At 47.2% G+C, this 26795-nt stretch overlaps 1 protein-coding gene and 1 pseudogene across 4 annotated transcripts in view; one reads left to right on the top strand and one right to left on the bottom strand.

The window, feature by feature from the left end:
* Window positions 1-4492, top strand: part of SP110 (SP110 nuclear body protein) — a 49655-nt gene extending 45163 nt beyond the window's left edge. For all 3 annotated transcript variants that reach the window (XM_027515853.1, XM_027515834.1, XM_027515843.1), the window contains 5 exons: window positions 626-741; window positions 1451-1559; window positions 1842-1913; window positions 2703-2843; window positions 4139-4492. In XM_027515853.1, coding sequence (XP_027371654.1) covers window positions 626-741; window positions 1451-1559; window positions 1842-1913; window positions 2703-2843; window positions 4139-4252 — 552 coding nt within the window. In that variant the 3' untranslated portion in view covers window positions 4253-4492. The remainder of the gene's footprint in view (window positions 1-625; window positions 742-1450; window positions 1560-1841; window positions 1914-2702; window positions 2844-4138) is intronic.
* Window positions 4493-8165: 3673 nt separating this feature from the next.
* On the bottom strand, window positions 8166-9207 carry LOC113876429 (annotated as a pseudogene). Its single transcript, XR_003506487.1, has one exon. The product of XR_003506487.1 is annotated as a serine/arginine-rich splicing factor 9 pseudogene (transcript).
* Window positions 9208-26795: the final 17588 nt, after the last annotated feature.

Raw genomic sequence — 26795 nt, 5'->3', positions numbered from 1 at the left:
TTCTTTGCAACCCCATGGACTGCACTATGCAACGCTCCTCTGTCCTCCACTATCTCCCAGAGTTTGCTCAAATTCGAGTCCATTGAGTCCATAATGCTATCTAACCATCCCCTCAGGGTGCTCATATTTGTGTTACGGACAGTAGCGGGTGGTGGCAGGGTCCCCTCTTGGTTGTAACTGACTCTCAGTTGCTTTGAGTGGTGGTCTACCTGACCACCCACCATCCGTCTTGGGGAGAAAGGACCACAGTGGGGCACTTTGGCACCCCTTCTCCTCCTCCTCCTCCTTTCTCTTCAGTCTTTCCCAGCACCACCTGAATCTTTGTCCAACTGTAAGGATCATGCCTCTCACATAGTTACTTGTAAAACTTAATAGGTTACATTTTACAGCCACAAGAAAGACCCCTATGGATCCTCAGCACACACCCCGGCCCCCAACCAAACAACCCATTGACACAGCAGCTCTGTGTCTTTGTGTATGTCCCTCCGTGTGTCAGTATAACCTCAGGGACTGTTCTCAGAGTTGCCCACGAGCTTACCTGGGCCTGCGCGCAGCGGCTGAGAGCATCTCTGGGCCAGGCCTGGGAAGAGGGAGCAACCTGTCTCAGGTACCAATCCCCTTCTAGCAGGAAAACTCCAAGGAATGTGCGGTGTGCTGTAAAGGGGGCTCGCTGCTCCGCTGTGACACTTGCCCGCGATTCTTTCACGAGGACTGTCACATCCCACCCGCGGAGGCTGAGAGGTTAGTGAGACGCAGCCCCGCCGGGTGCGGGCGCCCCGCCAGGGCTCCGCCTCTGATCGCTCATCTCTGGGTGGAAGAGCCGCGGGCCCGAGAGCATCTGGGCATCCTGGGCTCTGCCCGGGTGACCCCGCGTAGCCCCATCGGTCCGTAGCCTGTGTTCCCTGTGGTATCAGTGCCTCTGAGTCTGCGGCTGAGTCACGCTGACCCCCACACTACCTCTGCCCCTGGGAATTGTCCTTTCCCGGTTTCGTAACCTAGACTCCTGTCCAAAGGGCGGAAAAACACCATTTGTGCTCTGTAATTTCTCAGGAAAGGCAGGAAACATGGCCTGCTTCTCCGATTTCCCCCACAGTCTCAACAGGCTGATGGAGCCTCAGTCACCCAGGGGGTTAAGACCCAGTTTCTGATACTCCAGTCAGGTGCGCAATGCTCCTTGTGCTCCTGGGAGGGCAGAGGAGGAAAGGAGAACCCACCTGTCACCCTGACACCGCCCTCCACACTCGGACTGCTTTGTGGCTCTCTCAATGGGACCCCTTCCTGCACTCCACTCCCACCCACCTATCCCCCCACCCCCAACCCCCTCAGCCTTGGGAGTCTTGGAGACTCCGGGAGGTGGCCCCTTCCTTCCCTGGCTGCATCTATCAGGAAAAGGAAACCAGTGGCTGTTTCTGAGGACCTTGTCCTCGCTCATTTATGCCCGGCCCCACAGGAGCCCATGGAGTTGCACCTTCTGCAGGATGAAGGAGTCTTCAGGAAACCAGCAGGGTCTCCAGGAATCTGAGGTTTGGGCAAGGTCCATGCAGCCAGAGGAGCAGCTGGTGAGTGGGATGGGGACCCAAGCCTTCCCCTCAAACAGGCAGAGGGTCCAGGGAAGGGCACCCAAAGAAAGCCTTCAGTGTCTCACTTCCGAGGATGGAGCTTCAGTCCAAACGTGGAGCACAGACAGAATTCAGCATTCACCTCCCCACCACAGCACCTTGGCAGATGCAGTCAGAAGGCTGGTTGTGTCTGGCTGCTTCTATGTGTGGTTTCTGGGCAAAGGCTTGGCCTCACTTTCTCCAAACTGCATTTGCCTTTAAATCCCTCTTCGTATTTTACAGAAATGTGAATTTCTCCTCTTGAAAGCCTACTGTCATCCACAAAGCTCTTTCTTTGCGGAGACCCCATGTAATGTAAGTTCTGTTTGACATTTCTCATCCTCTGGGCATCTCTCTGCTGTTAAACTCATTTTAGAAATGTGGAGTGTGCATCCTGCAGGCATCTCTGTTTGTAGAGGGTGGAAGGTTTAGCTGCAGGCTCTGGAGTGGGGCTGCCTCTTCAAAGTCCACCCCATTGCATACCAGCTCTGGGACACAGTATCTTAGGTTCTCTTTCTCTTCAGTGGGAATGTCTTCCTTACAGAGAGCATAGGGTTGAGGGTGCAGACTCAGGAGACTTGAACTATGGGTTCAATGTAGCTCAACCAGTTTTTAGCTGTGAAATCTTGGATAGGTTACTTAACCTCTCCATTCTCTGGTTTCTCATCAATAACACTGGAGTAATTATAGTAACAATCTCTTACTGTTGTTGTGGAGATCATATATTAATGCATCAGCAGTGCTTAGAACAATGCCTGGCACATAGACATCAGATACCATTATCAGTGCGTACATGTGTGCTCAGTCACTTTGGTCATGCCCAACTCTTTGCAACCCTATGCACTGTAGCCCACTAGGCTACAGGCTCCTCTGTCTATGGGATTCTCCAAGTAAGAATACTGGAGTGGGTTGTCCTGCCCTCCTCCAGGGTATCTTCCCAACCCAGGGGTCGAACTCACATCTGCCTGCATCTCCTGCATTGGCAGGCTGATTCTTAACCCACTAAGCCACTTGGGTATTACCCTGCAAATAAAGGTTGGTGTTGGATCCATTCCAGTGGCAATGCCTGTGCTCACATCACCTCTTTGATGTCTTTGCCCCTAGATTCGAGATTATGGTGAGCCCTTTAGGGAAGCCATGTGGTTGGACCTGGTTAAAGAAAGGCTGACTGAGAAAGTGTACACAATGGCTTGGTTTTTACGGGACATGCGCCTAATATTTCACAACCATAAAACATTTTACAAGGTAAAGGGAATTTCCTGCCTCCCTTTCACATCCTTTCTACTTCCCTCTCATTTCTGGGACAGCAGAGCTTTGCAAGAATCGTGCCTAGTCTTGTCCTGGGGAGAGCTCAAAAAGCAAGGATTATAGAAGGAAACTGTCTCTCAATCTCAGAGGTGGAGAAAGAAACTGAAAGTCGCTCAGTCGTGTCTGACTCTTTGCGACCTCATGGACTATACAGTCCATGGAATTCTCCAGGCCAGGATACTGTCATCAGTAGCCATTCCCTTCTCCAGGGGATCTTCCCAACTCAGGGATCGAACCCAGGTCTCCCACATTGCAGGTGGATTCTTTACTACTGAGCCACCAGGGAAGCCCCAGAGGTGGAGAGGAGAATGTCAAAAAGAACAGCAAGCAGGGTCCTTGTAAATGATACCTGAAAAAAAAATTTCATCTTCAGTCCCAGAAGGACAGGCCACTCCCACTGAGAATGGTCAATTTCATCCTGCCTCTTTGTTCAAATGGGGGGAGGCGGGGCGGGGTGGGGAGGAAGTTTATGCTTACATGGTCCTTCATGCCTCAGAAATACAGAAATTAATTAACCAAGATGAAATGAATTAAACTTTCAGGATGCTCATGCTCGGATTTTTTTACTCTTGAGTTTCCCAGTGGACTCAAATACCCAGATTTGCTCTCAGCTGGTGTTGGTTTCATCTTTCATTGGTAGGAAGAGCAACTGGTTGAACTGTATTGCAATCCAAGGCATTCTTTAGTTTATTGCATTTACTCTGATTTTTTACTCTCACTTGTCCAGATATTTCTTGGGACATATATAAAGCGAATTCTCAGTTCCACCCAGCCTCCTTCCCTCCCTCCTTGCCGCCACTTGGCCTGTTCATGAGCCACAGGCTGTAAACTGGTGTCCAACAATGGAGCTGGAGGGGGGAGAATCAACCCAGGGAGCCCTTCAATGCCTAGCACAGTCTTAGCCTTGGAGAATGGAAGGGGTCATCTTTCCTTCAGAGAGTGGGCTTTCAAGAAAAGTTTTATCTGGTTTGCCCCAAAGTCAGGCATTGCAGGGGTCAAAATCAGCTCTTTGGTCCAGACCACCTGTCAGGTCCAGGTTAACAACCAGGCAGAGCCTCGTGCATTTGAACATCTGAGTGGCGGCCTCTCCCTCCTGTTCTGCTCGCCTGGGGGAGTGCAGCTTTCCAGCAGGGAGAGGAGATCTCCTAAGAAAGCATAAGTGATCTATGATCCTAATTCTCTGTCCTTAGGCCCTGTGTGCTTGCTTTTTTTTTTCTCTCTCTCTCTTTCAGGCTTCCGACTTTGGTCAGGTAGGACTGGATTTAGAGGCAGAATTTGAAAAGGACCTCAAAGAAGTGCTTATTTGTCATGAAGTCAGTGACAACAGCTTCCAGGCTCATCCTTGATCCTGTTCTGGATGGACTAAAAGCATCCCAACTTCAGGATCCATATAATGGTACCCTGGCCATCCTTAGATTGCCAACGACTCTGGGATGCCATTGGCTGCCCTCGTCATTCAAATCCAACTTTACATATAATCATCATGTCCTCCACCTCCTTTTACTCTTCTTGTATTTCACTCCCCCCTCAAAAAAAAATTGAATTGTTTCTTAATACCATTAAATACCTCACCACCGTTCACATTCTCTTCATTGTCTCATAAATCCTTTTCCAATTGATGTGTTTAAATTGGGATCCTAACTACTTTCACACACTGAATTTAGCTAATCTGTCTCTTAAGGTTCTTTTCATCTGTAAATTCCCCACTTCCTTTCTTCCTTGCTGTCTACTTATTGGATAACCTGGTGTCTTTGCCCTGTACAATTTTTCATGTTCTGGAATTTTCTTTTCCTTTCTTTTGGCCACACCGTGCAGCTTGTGGGACCTTCAGTTCAGTTCAGCTGCTCAGTCTCATCTGACTCTTTGCGACCCCATGAACTGTAGCACACCAGGCTTCCTTGTCCATCACCAACTCATCACAACTTGCTCAAACTCATGTCCATCGAGTCAGTAATGCCATCCAAGCATTTCATCCTGTGTTGTCCCCTTCTCCTCCTGCCTTCAAGCTTTCCCAGCTTCAGAGTCTTTTCTAATGAGTCAGTTCTTTGCATCAGGTGGCCACAGTTTTGGAGCCTTGGTTCTTTGTTTTCAATTTTGGCTACGCTGCCTGACTTGTGGGATCTTAGTTCCCTGACCAGACATTGAAGTGAGAGCACAGTCCTAACCACTAGACCGGAATTCCCATATTCTGAGTTTTTCTACATCCTCCTGTGAAAGTGAAAGCTTTGGTCGCTCAGTGGTATCTTACTCTTTGCAATTCTATGGACTATAGACCATCAGTCTCCTCTGTCCATGGAATTCTGCAGGCAAGCATACTGGAGTGGGTAGCCTTTCCCTTCTCCAGGGGATCTTCCTGACCCAAGGATTGAACCTGGGTCTCCTGCATTGTAGGCAGATTCTTTACCATCTGAGCCACCAGGGAAGCCCCCATGCTCTTAGTGGCATGTGTTTTTCTCTCTGGCATTTTTTTTTTTTTTTTTTTTTAGACCTAGAGGTTAGATCTAGAGGCTTACTTGGATTCAGGTTTGGGGGAGGTTGTTTCGAGTTGATTGTTTAGTATAGAGACTTCCCGGAGGGGGGGGGGTCTGTGTATTAATATGTAATATTAAGATCTTACCGGAGAAGGCAATGGCACCCCACTCCAGTATTCTTGCCTGGAAAATCCCATGGATGGAGGAGCCTGGAAGGCTGCAGTCCATGGGGTCGCTGAGGGTTGGACACGATTGAGCGACTTCACTTTCACTTTTCACTTTCATGCATTGGAGAAGGAAATGGCAACCCACTCCAGTATTCTTGCCTGGAGAATCCCAGGGACGGGGAAGCCTGGTGGGCTGCCGTCTATGGGGTCGCACAGAGTCGGACATGACTGAAGCGACTTAGCAATGGTAATTAAGATCTTACAGCAGGTTCAGGTGTTATCAACTTGACCCATCTGTTACACATCATCCTTTCCCCTAATGATTTTAGCAGCCACTGATGCTTATTGCCTAAACCTATTTCAATAGGGTTTGCAAAATGATGATATTTAGATTCTGTTACTCCTTCTATGTGGGTTTGATCCCTGGGTCAGGAAGATCCCCAGGAGGAAGAAATGGCAACCCACTCCAGTATTCTTGCTGAAAAATCCAATGGACAATGGCAGGCTATACTCCAAAGGGTTGCAAAGAGCTGGGCATGACTGAGCACATGAGTACTCTATTCTTTCTACATTTATTAGTTAGAATTCTTCTGCAAAGAACTCGCTTCAATATTTGGCTGCCTTGAAGTACAGTTTGTATAGGAAATAAAGGATAAATTCTGGATTCTTTATTTAAAATGTTCAAGTTAGTTGTTTCCCTAATAGCCTCTAAAGATAGACATGGAGGTTTCTTTCTTTTTTTTTTTTTTCTATAAAGTATCTTGAGCTCATGGATTTAAATATTTAATGTGCTCCCAACCATTGCAGTTAATATCTTTATTGCTGCTCAGATTGCTTAGCAGTGAGTGAGAGTCTTCACGTTGGCTCCTGAGTTGTTTTGAAATGACCCCAGGACCTTTGATAGCATATTAGCTACCTACTGCTGTGTAACAAATGATCCCAAAGTTTAGTGGCTTCAAGGAGTAGTCATCTTATTGTTCACTTGTCTGTGAGCCAGAAATTTAGGAAGAGCTCCATGTGGATGCCTTATCTTTGTTCCACATGGTATTGACCAAGCCCTTTCATGCTTGTAGAGTATTACTTCTTCCACATACTGTCAGTCCAAGCAAATCACCAGACCAAATTCAAAAGGAGGGGAAATGGGCTGTACCTCTCAATAGGATGAGTGGCAAAGCCATGTTTCAAAGGGAATGTTATTTGGCAAGAAATGTTGCCACTGTCTTCAGAAACACCCTACCATAGTCTACCCTCTGACCACAGCAATTGACATCCTTCCCACATGCAAAGGACACTCACCCCCCACCCCATCCCAATAAGTCTCACTCATTGTAGGACTGGAACAAAGTCCAGGACCTCATCATCCATATCAGGTTCAATTCAGATAAGTTCCTTAGGTGTGGTTCACTGGATGCAGGCCTAGGTACAACTTCTGTGGAACCAAAGACCTGTGAACTAAAGGACAAGTTAGTCTCCCCCACTTTCCAAATATAATAATGACACAGACTGTAGACACTTGCATTCAAACAGGGGGAAATGGATAGTATATAGCAACCACTGCTACTGCTAAGTCACTTCAGTCATGTCCGACTCTGTGTGACCCCAGAGACGGCAGCCCACCAGGCTCCCCCGGTCCATAGTAATTCAGAAATCCAATCAGGTGCATGTTGGCAGGACAGAGAACGTTCCTTGATAATCCCATGACTTATAAATATTATATGCCTCTAATTCCCATCCAACACCACAGGCTTCTCCCATGTCTTCCTACAGGCAATATTTGTGCCTGTCTTCTCCCACAGTATGTTTCCTCATTTTCTCAAATCTAAACTACAACAACATTTTCAGAATTTCTACACTCATAACACTATGAAAAAAAACTAAGTGGAATTCTAAATTAGTGTGGAATTTTTGTTCCTGTTGTGTATTTAATATACCATTGCACAGGGTGTTTTTTAGGATTTTGCATTTGTATTTATAAATGAGATAGGTCTGCATGTTTTTGTATATTGCCACAGTCAGATTTATTTATTTATTTTGGGGGGGGGTTGTCTTTTTTTATAGCTCAGATACCAAGGACAAATATGAGACAAATTTAGGAGCAAAAGTGACAGAACCAAAACTTAAATGAGTTTTTTCCCCTGACCAACTTGCTAAAGTTGGTTTTGGTTAAGAATTTCCCAGTGATCTTTATGCTGGCACCCACTTTTAAAAGCCTGTTTTTAGCCTTCTCATTCCCTTCCCCTATCTGCAATGCTCCCCTTTTCATTAAAGCAGCTTAGTTTATATGGTTGGCCTTGAATTATAAGAAAACCCTGAAACTTCCCTCGGATGTGATGTTCTCAGACCATCGTCAGAGCAACTAACTTTATCCCCAAATAAGTAATCCACTCCTGCTCCTTACCAATTGGGCACAAGTTGCCACTGCAACTCAATGTTTTTTTTTTTTTTTTAAACATATGAGTGTGCCTCTTGGTGAAATCTATGAACACAATCAAAGACAACTACACCTGTCAGTTATTAAACGTTTAAAATACATTTCTAAACAGAATGGGCCGACTCAGTCACAGTAACTGCTGATCTCCATAGAAGAGCAACCCACAAGGATACAGCACTGATTTTTTTCACATCATCGGGGTGAAAAATATACAACTCGTTTCTGAACCAAAACCACAATTTCTGCAGTTAAAAATGTTTCACTGCTAATATGGCCCTGGTAGAAATTATGTAGTTTTATCTCCTTAAAAAAAAAAATTTAAAAAATCTCCTAAGCCACTAAATCATCAATCTGGAATGTAGATTCTGAGCACAAAGCAGCTCAGTTCACCTAAAAAATAAAGAAAAAATTCCCACCACCTGTCTCAGTAGGGTCTGAAAGGAGAGAAGTCGTGTGGGGAACCCCTGCTTTGGTATGGAGAGTCACGGCCCCTCGACCCAGACCGAGACCGTGAATAGCCATAGCTGGTGCTTCTCTCTGGATAAACTCGGATGTAGGATGTTTCACCCTCATGAGAGCGGAATTTGGTTTCATCCAGTTTACGCAGGGCATATTCCATGTCTTCTTTTCTGAGATACTCAACCATCCCCATTCCATCTTTCTGCACATCTGCGTAACAGACGTCCCCAGCTTCTCGCATGTGATCCTTCAGGTCCTGCCAGCTGCCTGATGGAGGAAGTCCTGAAACAAGAACTCGGAAATCAGATCTTCTTGTAGGAGGCCCACTCCTCCCACCGCGGGGCCACCCACCCCGACCTCCGTAAGTCCTGGGGAACTCCACACGAAGCCGACACTGGCCATAATCATAACCGTTCCTTCCATAAACTGCATCCTCAGCATCTCGGGGGTCCTCGAAGCGCACGAAGGCGAAGGGCACGAGGCCGTGCCGATTCTTGAGCTCGATCTCGCTGATGTGGCCGTACTTGTAGAACAGGTCCTCCAGATCCTTCTCGCGCACGTCGTTCGGAAGGTTCCCCACGTAGATGCGCCCGTCGCCCTCGCCGCCGCGCTCGTCCTCCCAGCCCGACATCCGCACCGCCCGACGCCGCGGGCCCGCCGCAGCACACGTCGCCGCCGCCGCCGCCGCCTCAGGCGGTGATCCCCCCACAGTGTCCCCGCGGGCTCGGAGGCGCTCAGCCGCACAGCATTGTGGGAACGAGAGCGGAAGCGGAGGGCGCCACAGTCAGGTTTAGAGTTACCCTGTTGTTCAGTCACTGAGTCGTGCCCAACTCTTTTCAACCCCATAGACCGCAGCACACCAGGCTTCCCTGTCCTTCATTGTCTCCCAGAGTTTGCTCAAACTCATGTCCATTGAGCCGGTGATTGTATCCAACCATCTCATCCTCTGTCACCCCATTCTTCCCCTGCCCTCAATCTTTCCCAGCATCAGGGTCTTTTCCAATGAGTCATCTCTTCACATCAGGTGGCCAAAGTATTGGAGCTTCAGCTTCAGCATCAGTCCTTTCAACGAATATTCAGGCTTGATTTCCTTTAGAATTAACTAATTTGATCTCCTTTCTGTCCAAAGGACTTTTAAGAGTCTTCTCCAGCATCACAATTTGAAAGCTTCAATTCTTCAGCACTCAGCCTTCTTTACGGTCCAACTCTCACATCCATACATGACTACTGGAAAAACCATAGCTTTGAGTCTATGAACCTTTGTCAGCAAAATGATGTCTCTGTATTTTAATACACTGTCTAGGTTTGCCATATTTTTTCTTCCAAGGAGCAAGTGTCTTTTAATTTCATAGCTGCAGTCACCATCTGCAGTGATTTTTGAGAACAATAGCAATGTTTTCTGTTCTTACTGTTTAAGTTTCCTATCTGGTCTTATCTTGCCATGGCATCTCCATACTTCTTTTTTGATACATCTTTCTGTTGGCTGAAGTATGTTTTTAAGTAATTTTAAAAGAAGAGCACGTGGCTGTTATGTTTTCTGTCTTGGCATATCTCAGAATGTCTTCTGTTGTTTTCATTAACTAACAACATATTGTGCTACAATACATATTTTATCACAATTTCTCACCTTCAAAATTGATTTAGACTTTGTTCCACTGTCTTTGAGCATTTTGTTCTGCAACTCTACTGTCTGATTTCAGTCAGAATTATATTTCTAGTGTATGAACACGTATGATATTCCCCCTTTATCTCTGTAATTATATGTTTAGCTATTTTTGACAGGATGGGATTCAGTGTGATATTCTTATCATTGGTCTTGCCTGGCACACTGAGCCTTTTCAGTATACACATGTGGTTCTATTTTCAGCTCCATTACATCTTTCTGATCCATTAGTTCTGGGCTTACTGTCAAGAACATCTTTTATCCTTGCTTGGTCCTCCCTATTTATCATTAAAAAAGAATTTCAAAAAACATTCTTCTTCTTAGGCGCTTAGTATGAGACTTAAATATACTAACTTAATTGCAATTCTATGGTCAATATTTTAAACTTAATGATCTTTTAGCACTTTCATTTTGCTAATTGCTATCTATTAACAAAGCCTCAAAGGATTAAAACTTTTATCACAGTGGTTTTCTTCACTCAAGACAAAAATAGGAAGTCAGTGCAAATTACTAGATTGCTCTGATCTGCTCTGCCCAAATTCTCCAGAACTGTGAGAAATGAATATCTGCAGTTTCAGCTCGGAGAAGGCAATGGCACCCCACTCCAGTGCTCTTGCCTGGAAAATCCCATGGATGGAGGAGCCTGGTAGGCTGCAGTCCATGGGGTCGCGAAGAGTCGGACACGACTGAAGCGACTTAGCAGCAACAGCAGCAGAAGTTTCAGCTACTCAGTCTGTGAGATTTTGTTAGGCAGCACAAGCTGACAAATAAAAATCAAGTAACACCATCATCAGAGTCCCCATCCCTGCTCCCATAGCAAGTTGAAAACTCTTCAACAGGATCTTGCAACTTCCCATTTAGGTACCTAGTGTCACAGACGAATAAACAGGAAATGCATAGAGATCCCTTGGTTCTGATTTCCCACTGTTTCCACAGTAGTGTGAACTGTGAAATGGACTGACTTCACCTGTCATCCAGAAAGGGGTGTAAGCAGTTTGGGCACCTAAAGAAAAGCATGTAATGAAACAGAGCTCCTTTTATAGTTGGAAAGGAAGATGACAAATACGGCCATAAGGACTTCTGGTGCCCTTCCTGGAGAGCATGATGGATTCTAGAGATAATGATGGCTTTGGATTTCCAACTCCTTCTGAGTGGAGTACTAAAGGTTTCTCTTTGCAACACAGTCTCCATGCGTTATGGTAAAAGACCCTTCTCCCCACTGGTTTGCCAGTAGGCAGGATTGCTGTGCTGTAAATTACCTTGAATCCATTTGTGACCTTCTCTTTCATTCTGGCACTGATAAACTGAATCAGGTCTCTCTCACTCTGTTCTGTCATGGCTCTGGATTGCTCTGTTATTGGGGAAAAAAAGAAAACCACTCAAGAGTCATTTCTTTCAGGTTGAAAGTTTCAGCCACTATCAGTTCAGTTGCTATGACAACCAAGACCCTTAGCCCTGGGACCATCCTTTAACTTCCTTTTGTTGCTGTTCTCTTTCCTACTTGCAAGAGTGGGGTTTGATTTATTCTGCTAGGCTTAGTGGTCCATATCTTTCCCCAGTCCTTCTGAGCTGGAGACTCAGATCCATCCTCCTTTTGTTCTGTCACTGCCCAGGCCCACCAAGTTTTGGCCCCCATCTCCTTAAACGATAAAAACTCTTAGTGTGGGGCTTCTGTGGTGGTCCAGTGGTTAAGACTGTGCTTCTACTGCAGGGGCCACAGGTTCGATTTGTCGTGCACAGGCAAATACATAAAAACTCCTAATGAAATCAGTGTCAGTGACATCCCTGCAGACAGTGTGACTTGTGTCTCCCTGGAGACCTCTTCTAGTCCTGTACCCAGGCTGTTTCTCTCTTCCTGGTCCAACATGGTCCCATTCCCTACTGGCCGGAGCTGCTGAGAATCCAGGTCACCTCAGGACTGCCCCCTCCCAAGTTGTGACATAGGAGGTGACTGTTGTTGTTGCTGCCGTTCAGTCCCTCAGTCATGTCCAACTCTTTCTGACCCCATGGACTGCAGCACACCAGGCTTTCCTGCCCTTCACTGAGTGAAAAAGTGAAAAGTGAAGTCGCTCAGTCGTGTCCGACTCTTCGTGACCCCATGAACTGTAGCCTACCAGGTTCCTCAGTCCATGGAATTTTCCAGGCAAGAGTACTGGAGTGGGTTGCCATTTCCTTCTCCAGGGGATCTTCCAGACCCAGGGATCGAACCTGGGTCTCCCACATTGCACGCAGATGCTTTACCATCTAAGCCACCAGGGAAGCCTTCACTATCTCTCGGAATTTGCTTAAACTCATGTCCATTGATTTAATGATGCCATCCAACAGCCTCATCCTCTGTCACACCCTTCTCCTCTTGTCCTCAATCTTTCCCAGCCTCAGAGTCTTTTCCAATGAGTCTTTGTATCAGGTGGCCAAAGTATTGGAGCTTCAGCATTAATCCTTCTAATGAATATTCAGGGTTGATTTCCTTTAGGATTGACTGGTTTGATCTTGCTGTTCACGGGACTCTCAAGAGTCTTCTCCAGAACCACAGTTGGAAAGCATTAATTCTTTGGTGCTCAGCCTTCTTTATGGTCCACCTTTCACATCTGTATGTGACTACTGGAAAAACCATAGCTTTGACTATATGAACCTTTGTCAACAAAGTGATGTCTCTGTATTTTAATACACTGTCTAGGTTTGTCATAGCTTTTCTACCAAAGAGCAAGCATCTTTTAATTTCACGGCTGCAGGAGGTAATAAATGACTCTTAAATGATCCTCTGAAGCTGGGAAGAGCTACAGCTTCAAAAATTGAATAAAGAAAACTTTACAGAGTGACTGGAGGAATTATATATAAAAATATAGTGTCCCCTCTAGCTGATTCCAGAAATTCAACCTTGGAAAAGTCATTCTTAGGAGCTGGGCAGGCGTGGTTTCCTGGTCAAGAATACCTGCTCTTGAGAGAGCAGACTGGGCTGAGTGCCTTTCTTAGATGCTTTCCAAACTTCTGCTGAGCCAGACCTGGCTGAGCAAGCTCACATCTCACGTGTAGCTGTGGGGCCTGCTTCCGGCTGGCCTGGTCAGTCCTGCTGGGTGCCATGGCCCCTCTTCTTCACTCCCCCAAGCCGTGAGGACCCTGACTGTTTCTCTTTCCTCCTAAAGATGCTCCCACTCCATTCCCTAGAAACTTTCTGCCTGCAATTGAGCGTGAGGGCTACAGGAATCTCAGCTCTCCCTTCTGTTATCATCCCTGGGGAAAAAAAAAATCAAAGCACACATACTATCACTTTAGCACCGTGGGGTGACACAAGATCATGAAATCCAGGAAGCCATGGTCTTACACGCTTCTGCTCTGGTCTCAAGGGGCCATTGCATTTCAAAAACCATCCAGAAAAGGGAGTACCATTCAGTGAAGCCCTGCCAGCCTGGACTCCTCAGGCTGAGTGCCAACAGGCATGCCAACTGGATAAAGCCAAAGCTAGGACACGGTTGGCACTGGAGGTACTTCTCCCCATGAGCAGCCACTGGCACCTGATTATGTACAGAGAGGTTGGGCAGACCCTGCAGGAGCTCCCTCTTCCATCATCCGGATGTTACACGGAGGCCAGTTTTCCAAAAGACTGCACGAGGCCTCAAGCAGGAACTCAGCAATGAGGACAGTGACCCAGACCTGGACACAAGACCTGAGGAGCAGCAAAAAGGGGCGGCGGCATGTCCAGAGTCTCAGCTGATACCAGAACTCATCTGCCAGGCCGCCCTAGGCAGGATCTGTTTAATGTGGAGTGACAGTTTGACAGAATAAACTCTGTAGGGGATGAATGGAGGCAGAAACATCCTTCCTTCACAAGGGCAGCATCAAGGTTTCTAGTTTCAGGCACAACAATGGTTCTCTAGGCTCCATAGCCCCAGGCAGAGCATCCAGGCTCCGCGGTTGCAACATTCAGATCCAAGGCTGTAACTGTGCCTGGCGGTCAAGATGTGGAAGGAGGGGGTGAATCAGCTGACCCTGTGACTAGGTTCTGAACTGATTCATGGGCCCACGAAAGTGCCCTGGGGAGCATGGGAGCCTGGTCTCTCTGCCCACAAGCAGGTGGGTTCTGGCGGCCAGTGAAAGGGGCTTCAAGTTCACAGGCACATGTTAGTACTTGGTTGTTGTTTTGATCCTAAGTTGTGTCTGACTCTTGTGACCCAAAGGACTGTAGCCCGCCAGGCTCCTCTGTCCATGGAATTTTCCAGGCAAGAATACCGGAGTGGGTTGCCATTTCCTTCTCCTGGGGATCTTCCTGACCCAGGGATCGAACCTGAATCTCCAGTATTGCAGCGGATTCTTTACCGCTGAGCCACCTGGGAAGCGCCACATTAGTACTTACTTGCAGGAAAAGCCAGAGGTGTTCCAGCACATCCTCACATCCTGGGGGTAGGAATATCTCAGCGTGAGAGGCCAACCCCTCAGAAGTACAACAGAGGACTGGTCTCAACACAGGGAAGTGCGACACCTACAAGTGCTGATGCCAACCTAAATTTTCCCAGCCGGAGCCTAAGGGCAGGCCTGGCTATTTCTGCATCTAGACCATGACCCTGTTTATTTGGGCAGCTGTGCCTTATATCAACACCATCTCAATTTCTAGTTCCTCAAAGAAGTTTTCCCTGGACTCCTGTAGCCCTGGTTTTGAGCTCTTGGGAGAATCCGGGCAAAGCAGAACATGTAGAGGAGGTTTTCCTATTCTCTCAGAATAGACTCAACCCAGCAGGCACTCTGGACTTCTGCAGGCGATGGTACAGTGCTGCCCCACCACCAGAGGGCAGTGTGAACCCCTTCCAGAGGTGCTAGGCAGGAACATGGTGGCGGTGGTGGTTTAGTCTCTAGGTCGTGTCCGACTCTTGCGACCCCATGGACTGTATCCCGCCAGGCTCTTCTGTCCATGGAATTTTCCAGACAAGAATACCGGAGTGGGTTGCCATTTCCTTCTCCAGGGGATCTTCCTGACCCAGAAATCGAAGCCGGGTCTCCTGCATTGCTGGTGGATTTTTTTACCGACTGAGCTACGAGGGAAGAACCCTGTAGGAACTGGGAACTAGGAGAAGTAGCGAGGGTTTTTCAGGGTCAAAGGAACTCTCAAAGGCTCTGTAGTTGAGCATCCAGGAACAGGAGAGCCAACCAAGGGCGTCCACAGATTAAGTGAATTAATTACAGATGCAGATGCAGAGAATAGACTTGTGGGCACAGCAGGGGAAGGCAAGCGCGGGACAAACTGAGAGTAGCGTTGACATTATGCGCTGGTGCTGGTGCTGCGGTGCTCAGTGGTGTCCGACTCTGACCCCACGGACTGGAGCCCACCAGGCTCCTCTGTCCATGGGATGTCCCAGGCAAGAGTACAGGAGTGGGTTGCCGTTGCCTTCTCCAGGGGATCTTCCCAACCCAGGAATAGAACCCAAGTCCCCTGCATTGGCTAGTAGGATTCTTTACCACTGAGCCACCAGGGAAGCCCATATATACAGGGGAAGCTGCTGTATAGCACAGGGAACTCCGCTCAGGGCTCCGTGATGACCTGGAGGGGTAGGATGGGGGTGGGGTGGGAGGGAAGTCCAAGAGAGAGGGGATATATGTCTACTGGTTCAGTTGTACAGCAGAAACTAACACAACATAGTAAAACAATTATCTTCCAATTAAAAAAAAAAAAGAACCCTTGACCCCTAAGTCACTTCCCATTTCCCTCTGCGACCCCAGCTCCTAGCCACCACTCAATCTATCTTCTGTCTTTATAGCTTGTAGCCGACTCTGGACAGTTCATATGAACAGAATCATATGTGGTTTTGAAAAATAAAGAATAACCAGCTGGACAGTCACGGTTAGGCACATGTTTGTGCCTCTGACATGTGAGTAAGAATTTCCTTACTGTGCTAGGAGGTCCCTTCTGTTCTTTACCACAAACTTCCAACCTCACAGCTAGCACAATGTAACAGCAGAGCTGTGATGAGAACGTGGGTGGAGAGAGGGCCGGGGGATCTTGTTTTCTCATTTGAACAAGTTGGAGTCTGGAGATAGGCCCATTCCAAAGATGGCTGGCTGAATCCTCAGGCCTGGATTCTAGACTCTTCTATTTTCAAGAACGCCTCATGAGGTCTGCTCTTCCAGGAGGCTGAAGGGTGGGGATCTGCTGAAGAAACTGCACCAGTAAAGGAGTCTTCAGTCCCAGTAAAGTGAATTTGGCCAGACGCTGTTTAAAGAGGGTCCCCTTGAGACAGTCTGACCATTTCCCATGGAGAGGGTCCATGGACCATCACTTCAGAATCACCGGGGAGCTTGTGAAGATGCAGATTGGGAGGTCCCTGGCCCTGGAGGAGAATTTCTATGATCAAGGCCTAGGAAGTGGTGTTTCTAACACCATAAATTTTCTAAGGGATCCTCATCGCCCTAAGTAAGACTGGTCTCTGTCTTTCAACAGGGGAACAGATCTGACGAATGTATCGGTGGTGCAGGCAGTAGCTGGGCAGTCCGCAATGTAATATCCAGAGTTGTGTCAGCCCTCTGTGTGTGCTTTGGTTGATTTTGTGGTTATTTTAACTTTACTGTGATGCTGGGAAGGATTGAAGGCTAAAGGAGAAGAGGGCGACAGAGGATGAGACGGCTGGATTGCATCACCAACTCAATGGACATAAATTTGAGCAAATTTCGGGAGATGGTGAAGGACGGGGAGCCTGGCATGCTGCAGTCCAAGGGGTCACAAACAGTGGGACATGACTTAGAGACTGAACTTAACTTTAATGTAAGTATAATTGATTTTCAGAAACAGTGATAAAAATGAAGCCATTTGCAGGAGGAAAAAACTGAACCAGGAAGAGAAGGCAGCTGAGAGTAAGAGGGAAGAGATGGCTAGGCGAAAATGCAGGCCAGTGGGCCAGCCTGGAGAAGGCGAGGGGCAGAAACACATGAGAGATGGGCAAGAAGGGTCATTCCTGAGCAGCTGTCAACAGGACTTCAGAGAGACGGGTCTTTAAGATGTTTTGCTGTGGGTCAGTCGCAAAAGAGTTGAAATATTTACATTCCTTATGAAGTTTTCTTTGGATGTTGGTGTCATCCTTGAATGTGAAATTACCCTGAAGTGGCTGCCAGGTACCCACATTGTACTGGGGCTATAGGCAACACAATTCTGTGTTGTGAAAAACACAGAATTCAGAATATTGACAGGTCTGGGATAGAGATGCTTCGCTGCAGTGTCTGCACAGGGAAGCAAGAAGAAAAGGCAGGAGGGGCCCAGAGACAAGGCACAGGGGCCCCAGGGAGATGCTAAAAACACCCACCGTCTAGGGACCAGGTGAGGAGCGGAGACAGGAGATGAGGGGGGGCGCTGGGGTTGCCCCTGGTATAACCACCTCTTAGTGCTGCAAAGAATCAACTTCCCACTGGTTGGGCTTTTTTGGGGGGTGAAGTGGGGTGGGGGAGAAGGAATACTGTTCCAGGAAAGGTGAGGGGGGATGATGTACTGGGGGGAATGGGTCTACCATAGGTTGCATTTTCTATCCTAAAACACCTACACCTATAATCAAGGCACACCTTTTACCCAGAAGAGTTCATTTCTTTTTGACCCCCATTCTTGATCCCCAGGTAAAGATTCCTAGTTCTATCAGCTGGCAGAGTACGTCTACTCAGCCTTCTTCTCTGCGTGTATGCACGTTTAGTCGCTCAGTTGTGTCTGACTGCAATCCCATGGACTGTAGCCCACCCAGCTCTTCTGTGCATGAGATTTCCCCGGAAAGAATACTGGAGTGAGCTGCCATTTCCTCCTCCAGGGGATCATTTGTTGAGAACTGCTATGCCTGGCTTAAGCTATGTTCTGCTGAAAGAACACGGCCTTCAGCATGGGGTATGTCAAGTTTTCCTTCGATGACACATAATAGAGGCTGCCCAGCCCCAAATTAATCATCCCTCCTGTTTTCTCAGGAGGAAAGAAGTGTCTTTCGATTCAACCACATATGCAAAGTGCCTGGCGCACACTGGCATCTCAATAAAGCCAAGTCATTGCATCGGGAGACAGCCAGAGCTCCTTGCCCTTGACCTGTGTGGCCAGGGTGTCGCCCACCACCACTGCCCCCCATTAGTGGCCTGTGGGGCTGAAGTCCCATCATGCTCCGTGCTTCCGCCCAGGCGGAGCACAAGTGACCAGCTTCTATCATGGTAGCCGGGCTCCATGACTCCCACTGAGGTCAGACAGGGGGACCCCCAAAGAGAACAGGGACCCCCAGCCCCCGCCCAGGGGACTGGGGACTGAGGGAAGCTGTAAGACTGGAATTCTTGAGGTTGGCTGCCTCTTGTGCTTTGTTTTCCTGGATGTAGTTTATATTGTGGAAAACCTTTTTTTTTTTAAAGGATAGGATGTTTTTCTCAGAGGCATTCATGGCCTGGCGTCATCCCTGCCTCCTTCCGACCCCATTCCTCCCCCAAGTCCCCAGGGTGGAAATTCCTGATCTGTTCGAGGTCCAGCTCCATGGACATTCCAGACCAGCATCTGGAAGACGGCCGACAGCCGCAGCCCCAAAGAGCTGGCCCCTGATCTTCTGGCTCTGCCTCTAAGTGAGAGCTGCCCACAGTCCCCACCCCTCCGGACTCCACCTCTGCCTGGGTCTGCAGAGGCCTCCCTAGTCTCCCCACTTCTACCCTGCCCAACCCCCACCCTAAAGCCTGTTTTCAGCTCAGCAGCCAGATTGGGCCATCTGCTCTTCCCTACTCCCTGCCCGCCACCACCACCCAGGGTGAAATCCCAGGGTCCTCAACGGGGTTGGGGGCCTCCTCTCGTCTGCTCCCCTTGGTGGGTTTTCCTCTGGCCTCCTCACTGTGCCTGGAGTACCAGGTCACCCCTGCTCAAGGCCTTTCTGCCAGCCCGTCCCTGTGTCTGGAAGGTTCCTCCCCCTAGAAATGCTCAGGGTTCATTCTCCTGTCCTTGAGGTTTTCACTCAAATGTCACCACCTCTGGGGGAGGCCAATCCAGCAACCCTCATCTCTCTCCCACTCTCTTGTCTTGCCTGCTGGCTTGCTTTCCCTAGAGCCTCACTGAGCATGTTCTAACACTTCATGTGGTCTGTGTATTGTTTGCAGTGTCTGTCTCTCACCACTATTAAGTTCCTGGGGGACAAAATTCTCTATTTTGTTTGCCAGAATACCCCTCTAAAGCTCTTCGGCGCTTCATAAATATTTGTGGGCTGAATGCCCCATTAGTCTGGGCCAGCTGGCCTAGGGGGTCCACAGCATCTCTGAGCAAGCCTCTTGCTTCCCATGGTTCCACACCATTCGTTAGGAGGGGGTCTCACTCCCGGGCCTCCATGTGGTAAGCCAGGCTTCGGGGTTGGTCAACTGCCCCAAGACCCACTTCTGCCCATGCCTGTCTTGTCTGGGCCCAGTTCCCTCCCTGCCCAGAGCCTTGCTTCACTTGGATGGATGCATCTAACCCTCACCCTCGCCCACCTTGGGGTCCAGCTGGCCTCTGGGGGCTGTGGGAGCCTGCTACTTTACCTGTCCGTGCTGCTCACCTGAGCTCTGGCGGAGAGGTGCTCCCGCTCAGAAAAAAAAAACAAACAAACAGAGGATGGCAGTCATTAATGAAGGAAAAACAGAATTTATTCAGAAACTATTGCGACAGGGAGTTTTCCTGATGGCTCAGTGGTAAAGAACCCGCCTGCCAAGCAGAAGCTGCAGGAATCAAGCTGAGGGTGTGATCCCTGGGTCAGAAAGATCCCCTGGAGAAGGAAATGGCAACCCACTCCAGTATTCTTGCCTGGGAAATCCCATGGACAGAGGAGCCTGGTGGGCTGCAGTCCGTGGGGGTCGTGAAAGAGTCGAACATGACTTAGTGACTAAATGACCACAGCATTGCAATAGGCAGGAAGACACCTCAGTATGGAACCGAGTTCAAATCCGAATCTAACAAGAACAAGAGGGGATCTATAGCCAAGGAGTAGGTGGGGGTTCTGTGGGAGGAAAATTAATAACAAGAAATATCGAGGGTCAGGGGGTAGAGGGTGGATTCTGGTTAAAGAGCACAGGATTCTTGCTGAAGGCAAGCAGATACCAAAATGGGGGGTGGGTGTGAAGAATTTGGCCAGCTGTTGAGGATGATCACACAGCAAGGGTAATTAGGTAACAAGGATGAGGGATTCTCTCCAAGCTAACTTAGCAGGATTCTTGCTGAAACTGGGCAATACAGGCCCAACAAGGAGGGATACTAAAGTCCAAGGTCAAAGAAGGCTTAGAGGATCCTGAGTAAGGTTTAGTCAAGGCGAAAGCCTCCATCCTTACCTTGGCAAGCAGAGTCCTTTGCTGGCACCACTGGCACCTACCTCACTTGATCTCGCTCCAGGGCTGGATCCACCCTTACCACCCTGCCCTGATGAACAGACCAGTCCAGTCAAGTCAGGGCAAGAACGTCCCACGGGGGTGAAGAACTGGCTCCCACCCAGTCCTAGCTGCCCACCACCCACAGCCTCCAGATAACGCAGTGGGTGATGGGTGGGGCAATGCAGAACCCGGCTTCTGGGGATCCAGAATGCCCCCCACAGCTTCCCAAAGATCACTGAATAGCTTCTCAGAGGTCCCACAGTCCAGTGGTTAGGACTCTGCACTTCCACTGCAGGGGACACAGGTTCGATGCCTGGTAGGGGAACTAAGACCCTGAATACCACGCAGCACAGCCAGAAAGAAGACAAGCAAAAAATCACTGAAATACTTGTCAGTCCCTCATGCTTGCAGCTGAAATCTCAGGAGTCATCTCAAGTACCCCTGTGGTCACCTCCAGTTCTGACCTCGACTTGGAGACAGTTGCCTCAGGCTGTTTCGCCCAAGGATTTTGAGGAAGGAACAAGAGGCTTTAGACTCAGTAAGCTTAGCTGCTGCAACTCTCATTTTTACTCAGGAAAGAAATAGATAAAGAATTCACAACTCTTGGGACTTCCCTGGTGGTCCTGGTGGCTGAGAATCTACCTGCCAATGCCAGGGGCATGGGTTCGATCCCTGGTCTGGGAGGATGCCACACGCTGCAGGGAACTAAGCCATGTGCCACAACTACTGAGTCCTCTCTCCCTAGAGCCTGTGCTCTGCAACAAGAGAAGCCACCACAATGAGACTGCCCACTGCAATGGAGACCCAGTGCAACCAAAAATAACTAAATAATTTTAAAAATAAGAAGAAGAATTCAAGACTCTGCACCTCATCTATTGATCTGTCTCTGCCCTTTGACTTATTCTGAAGACCGGGCTGGTCTATGAGCCCAGCTGTGTATTTTCACATTAGGAGGCAGGCTCTTTAATGGGTCTCTTCTGATACCAGCACCACTGAGCGAGCCAAGTCGGGGGCATGGCCTACAAAGAGGCAACTTCCTGTTTTAAGTGGCACATGTTGTGATCTGCCTGTTTCCAAAGGTTTTTGGTTTCTGTTTGGGGTGTGCTGGGTCTTCGTTGCGGTGTGGGCTTTTCTCTAGTTGCAGTGAGTGGGAGCCACTCTCTATTTGCAGTGCTCAGGTTTCTCATTGCGGTGGTTTCTCGTGTTGCTGAGCACAGGCTCTAGGGGCCACAGGCTTCAGTAGTTGTGGCTCCCTGGCTCTAGAACACCGATTCAGTAGTTGAGGCACACAGGCTTAGTTGCTCCGCGGCATGTGGAATCTTCCCAGATCAGGGATGGAACCCATCGCCCCTGAATTAGCAGGCAGAGTTTTGACCACTGAGCCACCAGAGAAGTCCGAGCCCCCATCGTTTTAGCTGATTCCTTTTCTGTCTACCACTCAGACCCCAATCCCGTCTGGGCCTCACCCTCGCGTCCTCTACCTTTGCATAGCATCCGTCTAGAATTGACCCACTCTGACCAATCCTGCCTTGAGTTTCTGACCTGTATCCCATCAGCCCAAAGATTGCTGTCCCTCTTCAATATGCCTTCTTCTTAAATGTTCCCAAGGAAGTGCCTACCCCACCCCAAAGAAGCAAGACGGAGGAGCCAGGGGATCTTTTCATAGCTTCCTTCGACTTTAGAGCCTACCAAGCCAAGAATTCCACTGGCACAGGGAATGAGTGTGTGTGTAGAGGAGAGAAATGGTGTTCCATATGCCCCCACTCCTAAGATTCCCAGAGAAAAACATTTTTATAAGTGCCAAAAATATGGTCAGACTGCCCATGAAATCAGCTCTGATAGTTACACGACGTAAGTCATGGCTTAGTTTGTTCTGGATCTTCTTGTCCAGATCCTCACATGGAGGATGGGGCACAGATCTCACTGCAGCCTCTTTTATAAGGCTGGAGGATCCACTCACATGGCCAGCAGGTTGGTGCTGGTGCATTGGTTCCTGTCCACCTGGCCATGTGTGGGCCTCTCAAAAGGATGCCTATGTGTCCTCATGACTTAGTGGCTGGCCTTCACCAGAGTGAGCTATCTGAGAGAGAAAGAGAAAGCGTACCAGGTGAAGGTATCATTTTTATGAGCTAGTGCTATCGTCTAATTCATACCAGGTTCACATCATATCAGTTCAGTTCAGTCACTCAGCCATGTCCGACTTTTTGTGACCCCCACGGACTACAGCACGCCAGGCTTCCCTGTCCGTCACCAACTCCCGGAGCCTACTCAAACTCATGTCCATCTTGTTGGTGATTCCATCCAAGCATTTGTCATCCCCTCTCCTCCCACCTTCAATTTTTCCCAGCATCAGGGTCCTTTCAAATGAGATGGTTCTTCGTATCAGGTGGCCAAAGGATTGGAGTTTCAGCTTCAGCATCAGTCCTTCCAATGAATATTCAGGACTGATTTCCTTTAGGATGGACTGGTTGGATCTCCTTGCAGTTGAAGGGACTCTCAAGAGTCTTCTGCAACACCACAATTCAAAATCATCAATTTTTCAGTGCTCAGCTTTCTTCATAGTCCAACTCTCACATCCATACATGACTACTGGAAAAACCAAAACTTTGACTAGACAGACCTTTGTTGGCAAAGTAATGTCTCTGCTTTTTAATATGCTGTCTAGGTTGGTCATAGCTTTTCTTCCAAGGAGCAAGCATCTTTTAATTTCATGGCTGCAATTACCATCTGCAGTGACTTTGGAGCCCAGAAAAATAAACTCTGTTTCTGTTTCCATTGTTTCTCCATCTATTTGCCATGAAATGATGGGACCAGATGCCATGATCTTAGTTTTCTGAAGGTTGAGTTTTAAGCCAACTTTTTCACTCTCTTCTTTCACTTTCATCAAGAGGCTCTTTAGTTCCTCTTCACTTTCTACCATAAGGGTGGTGTCATCTGTGTATCTAAGGTTATTTGATATTTCTCCCAGCAATTTTGATTCCAGCTTGTGCTTCATCCAGCCCAGCATTTCTCATGATGTACTCTGCATAGAAGTTAAATAAGTACAGTGACAATATACAGCCTTGACATGCTCCTTTCCCAATTTGGAACCAGTCTGTTGTTCTATGTCAGGTTCTAACTGTTGCTTCTTGACCTGCATACAGATTTCTCAGAAGACTGGTCAGGTGGTCTGCTATTCCTATCTCTTTAAGAATTTTCCACAGTTTGTTGTGATGCACACGGTCAAAGGCTTTGGTGTAGTCGTTAAAGCAGAAGTAGATGTTTTTCTGGAACTCTCTTGCTTTTTCAATGATCCAGTGGATGCTGGCAATTTGATCTCTGGTTCCTCTGCCTTTTCTAAATCCATCTTGAACATCTGGAAATTCATGGTTCACATACTGTCTCCAAGCCTGGCTTGGAGAATTTTGAGTATTTGCTAGCTTGTGAAATGAGTGCAATTGTTCAGTATCATATGATATCAAACCAGTCAAACCTAGAGGAAATCAACCCTGAACATTCATTGGAAGGATTGATGCTGAAGCTTAAGCTCCTATACTTTGGCCACCTGATGTGAAGAGCCAACTTACCAGAAAAGACCCTGCCGATGGGAAAGATTAAAGGTAAAAGGAGAAGGTGGCAACAGAGGATGAGATGGTTAGATAGAATCATTGACTTAATGGACATAAATCTGAGCAAACTCCAGGAGATAGTGAAGGACAGGGAAGCCTGGTGTGCTGCAGTCCATGGGGTTGCAAAGAGTCAGACACGACTCAGCAACTGAACAGCAATTCATATGCTGAAACACTAACTTCTGATGTGATGATATTAGTAGGGGAGAGTTTGGGAGGAGCTTAAGCCATGGAATTAGGGCCTTATAAAAGAGGGACCCATTCATACCCCATCCGAAGATTCAACCTTTACCCCTCCACCTTAGATGAAAACTTGGGTGAGATCTTGGCTGTCACTCTTTTGCCTATCATTCTTTTTTATTATATGTTTATTAAAAATATAACAAAATTTACTGTCATAACCATGTTTAAGCGTACAGTTCAGTAGTGTTAAGTATATTCATGTTGTTGTGAAAGATCTCCAGAACTTTTTCATCTGAAAAAAAAGTTCATCTGAAACTCTACCCATTAAATAGTTCCCATTTCCCCCTCCTCTCAGCCCCTGGGAATCACCATTCTACTTTCTGTTCCTATGAATGTGACTACTTTGTGTATCTCCTATAAGTGGGATCAGACAACATTTGTCTCTTTGTGGTGAGGGTTTAGTAGCTAAGTCGTGTCTGACTCTTTATGACCCCATGGACTGTAGTCCGCCAGGCTCCTCTCTCCATGGGATTTTCCAGGCAAGAATATTGGAGTGGGTTGTCATTCCCTCCTCCAGAGGATCTTCCCAACCCAGGGATCTAATGTGGGTCTTCTGCGTTGCAGGCAGTTTCTTTACTGACTGAGCCACCAGGGAAGCCCACTTAGCTTAATATCCTCAAGGTTCATTCATACTGGAACATGTGACAGAATTTCCCTCCTCGTCAAAGCTGAACGATATTCCATTGTTTGGATATACCACATTTTGTTTACTTATCCATTTATGGACTTTTGGTTTGCTTCTACTTCTTGGCTTATTGTGAAGAGCATTACCATAAACATGGATGTGGAAATATTTTTTTTAGACTCTACTTTCAATTCTTTTGGATTTATACCCAATAGTGGGATTTCTGGATCATGGAATAGTCCTATTTTTAATTTTTTGGAACTCATTTTCTGTAGTGGCTGTACAGTTCCCATTTGGGAAATGGGAACATCCCACCAAGGGTGCACAAGGGTTCCAATGTTTCCATATCTTTACCAATACTTATTTTGTGCTATTTTTATAGTAGTCATCCAAATGAGAATGAGGTATTATTTTGTTGCTATTTTGATATCCACTTTGGCTAGTCATTCTTAAGTAATTCTTACGTCCTTTGGTCATTTTCAGCTACAAGGAACAATCTCATTTTATAAGTGTGATAGGCAGAGTAACATCCTTTACCCCAGCAAAGATACCCTAACCACTGGAACCCATGGATGTTTTGCTACCTTACAAGGACGAGTGAAGGTTGCAGATGAAATTAAGGTTTCTACAGCCACCCCCTCAAACCCCCAGATTGCCTATGACTTTTCCTGACCTAGAAGAGATGGGAGCTGGGAGGACATGTATGAGACAGCAAAGATTATCCTTGTCTAAGGCAGATATAGTATGACCTTTGCATCTTCTGGGTGGGATAGATTTCCAGTGACAATTCTTTCTCTTCTGTAGTACTATGTGGGGTCCTCAAAGTTATCCCCTCGGAGCCCTTGGACAATCCTTGTCTCTGGCTGACTGCTTCTCACCCCATCTTCATCTTCTGCAGCCAGTGGTAACGTTCATTCTCTTACTGATGAAAGTCCCTCCCCTTAGGCATGAAGCGTTTTAGAACAAGCCTTTCCAACAGTTTCAAGGCCAGATGCTTCCCACAGTCCTCTTGGTTCACTGGAACGTTCTGGCATGCTTTCCCCACTCCCCCTAGGGACAGATGTGCCATTTTCTCTCCACTGCAGAGATAATGTCTTCACTTGGCCACCAGGAAGGCAATTCTAGCCACAGTCTTTGACCTTTCTAGAAATAAAAAATGCTTAAAATACATTAATGCAGCTGATCTTACCTTCTTGAACTTCTTCTAAACAACGGACTGGATTCATTCTACATTTTCTTATGATGGATATTATAAACTACTTTTCTGTTCTTACTTTTTAAGATGTTGCCCAAGTTCATTTTTAGAATAAGTGTTTATAGAGCATATCTACATATAAGTCAATGTGTTTATGCAGCATATCTATAGTTAAGCCAGAAATGGTTTCATGCAGTGATAATATGGTAACAGTTGCAATAAATGAAATGTTTCCAAGAACTCGGGAATTTTGAGATAATTCACATTTTTGTTTCAGTAATTTGTTTTTTTTAGAGCTCTTTGAACATTTCCCCTAAACTCCTATCCTCCCTGACTTTAAATTCAATATAATGGCACCACGTCTATAGGGGAAAGGAGAGTTTACAGGAACTCTCAAATAATTGCAAGTAACGTCAGCCTCTCCCCTTTCCTCTGTATCTTGCCCAAGCTTAAGTTTCTCAAAGTATTTTCACATTATGGGAAGCATGATTACTGATGTCATTCATGACATAAACTATCATTCTTAATATCAGTTTAAACAACTTTCAAATGCAAGTCCAGGAAATTAAAACCCATATTATCTTACAAATGAGAAATTCTCAATAATTTCCCCTTCGTTGATCATCTTTTGAGGAAAGCTCAGAAGTGGATCAGCTGTTGACTCTTGGAAGAGAGGGAAGATATCGAAAAATAGGGAGGAGGAAGACGTGTGCTTG

The sequence above is a fragment of the Bos indicus x Bos taurus genome, chromosome 2 (assembly GCF_003369695.1).
Source record: "Bos indicus x Bos taurus breed Angus x Brahman F1 hybrid chromosome 2, Bos_hybrid_MaternalHap_v2.0, whole genome shotgun sequence".
Lineage (NCBI taxonomy): Eukaryota > Metazoa > Chordata > Mammalia > Artiodactyla > Bovidae > Bos > Bos indicus x Bos taurus.
This window is presented reverse-complemented; position numbering and strand designations above follow the sequence as displayed.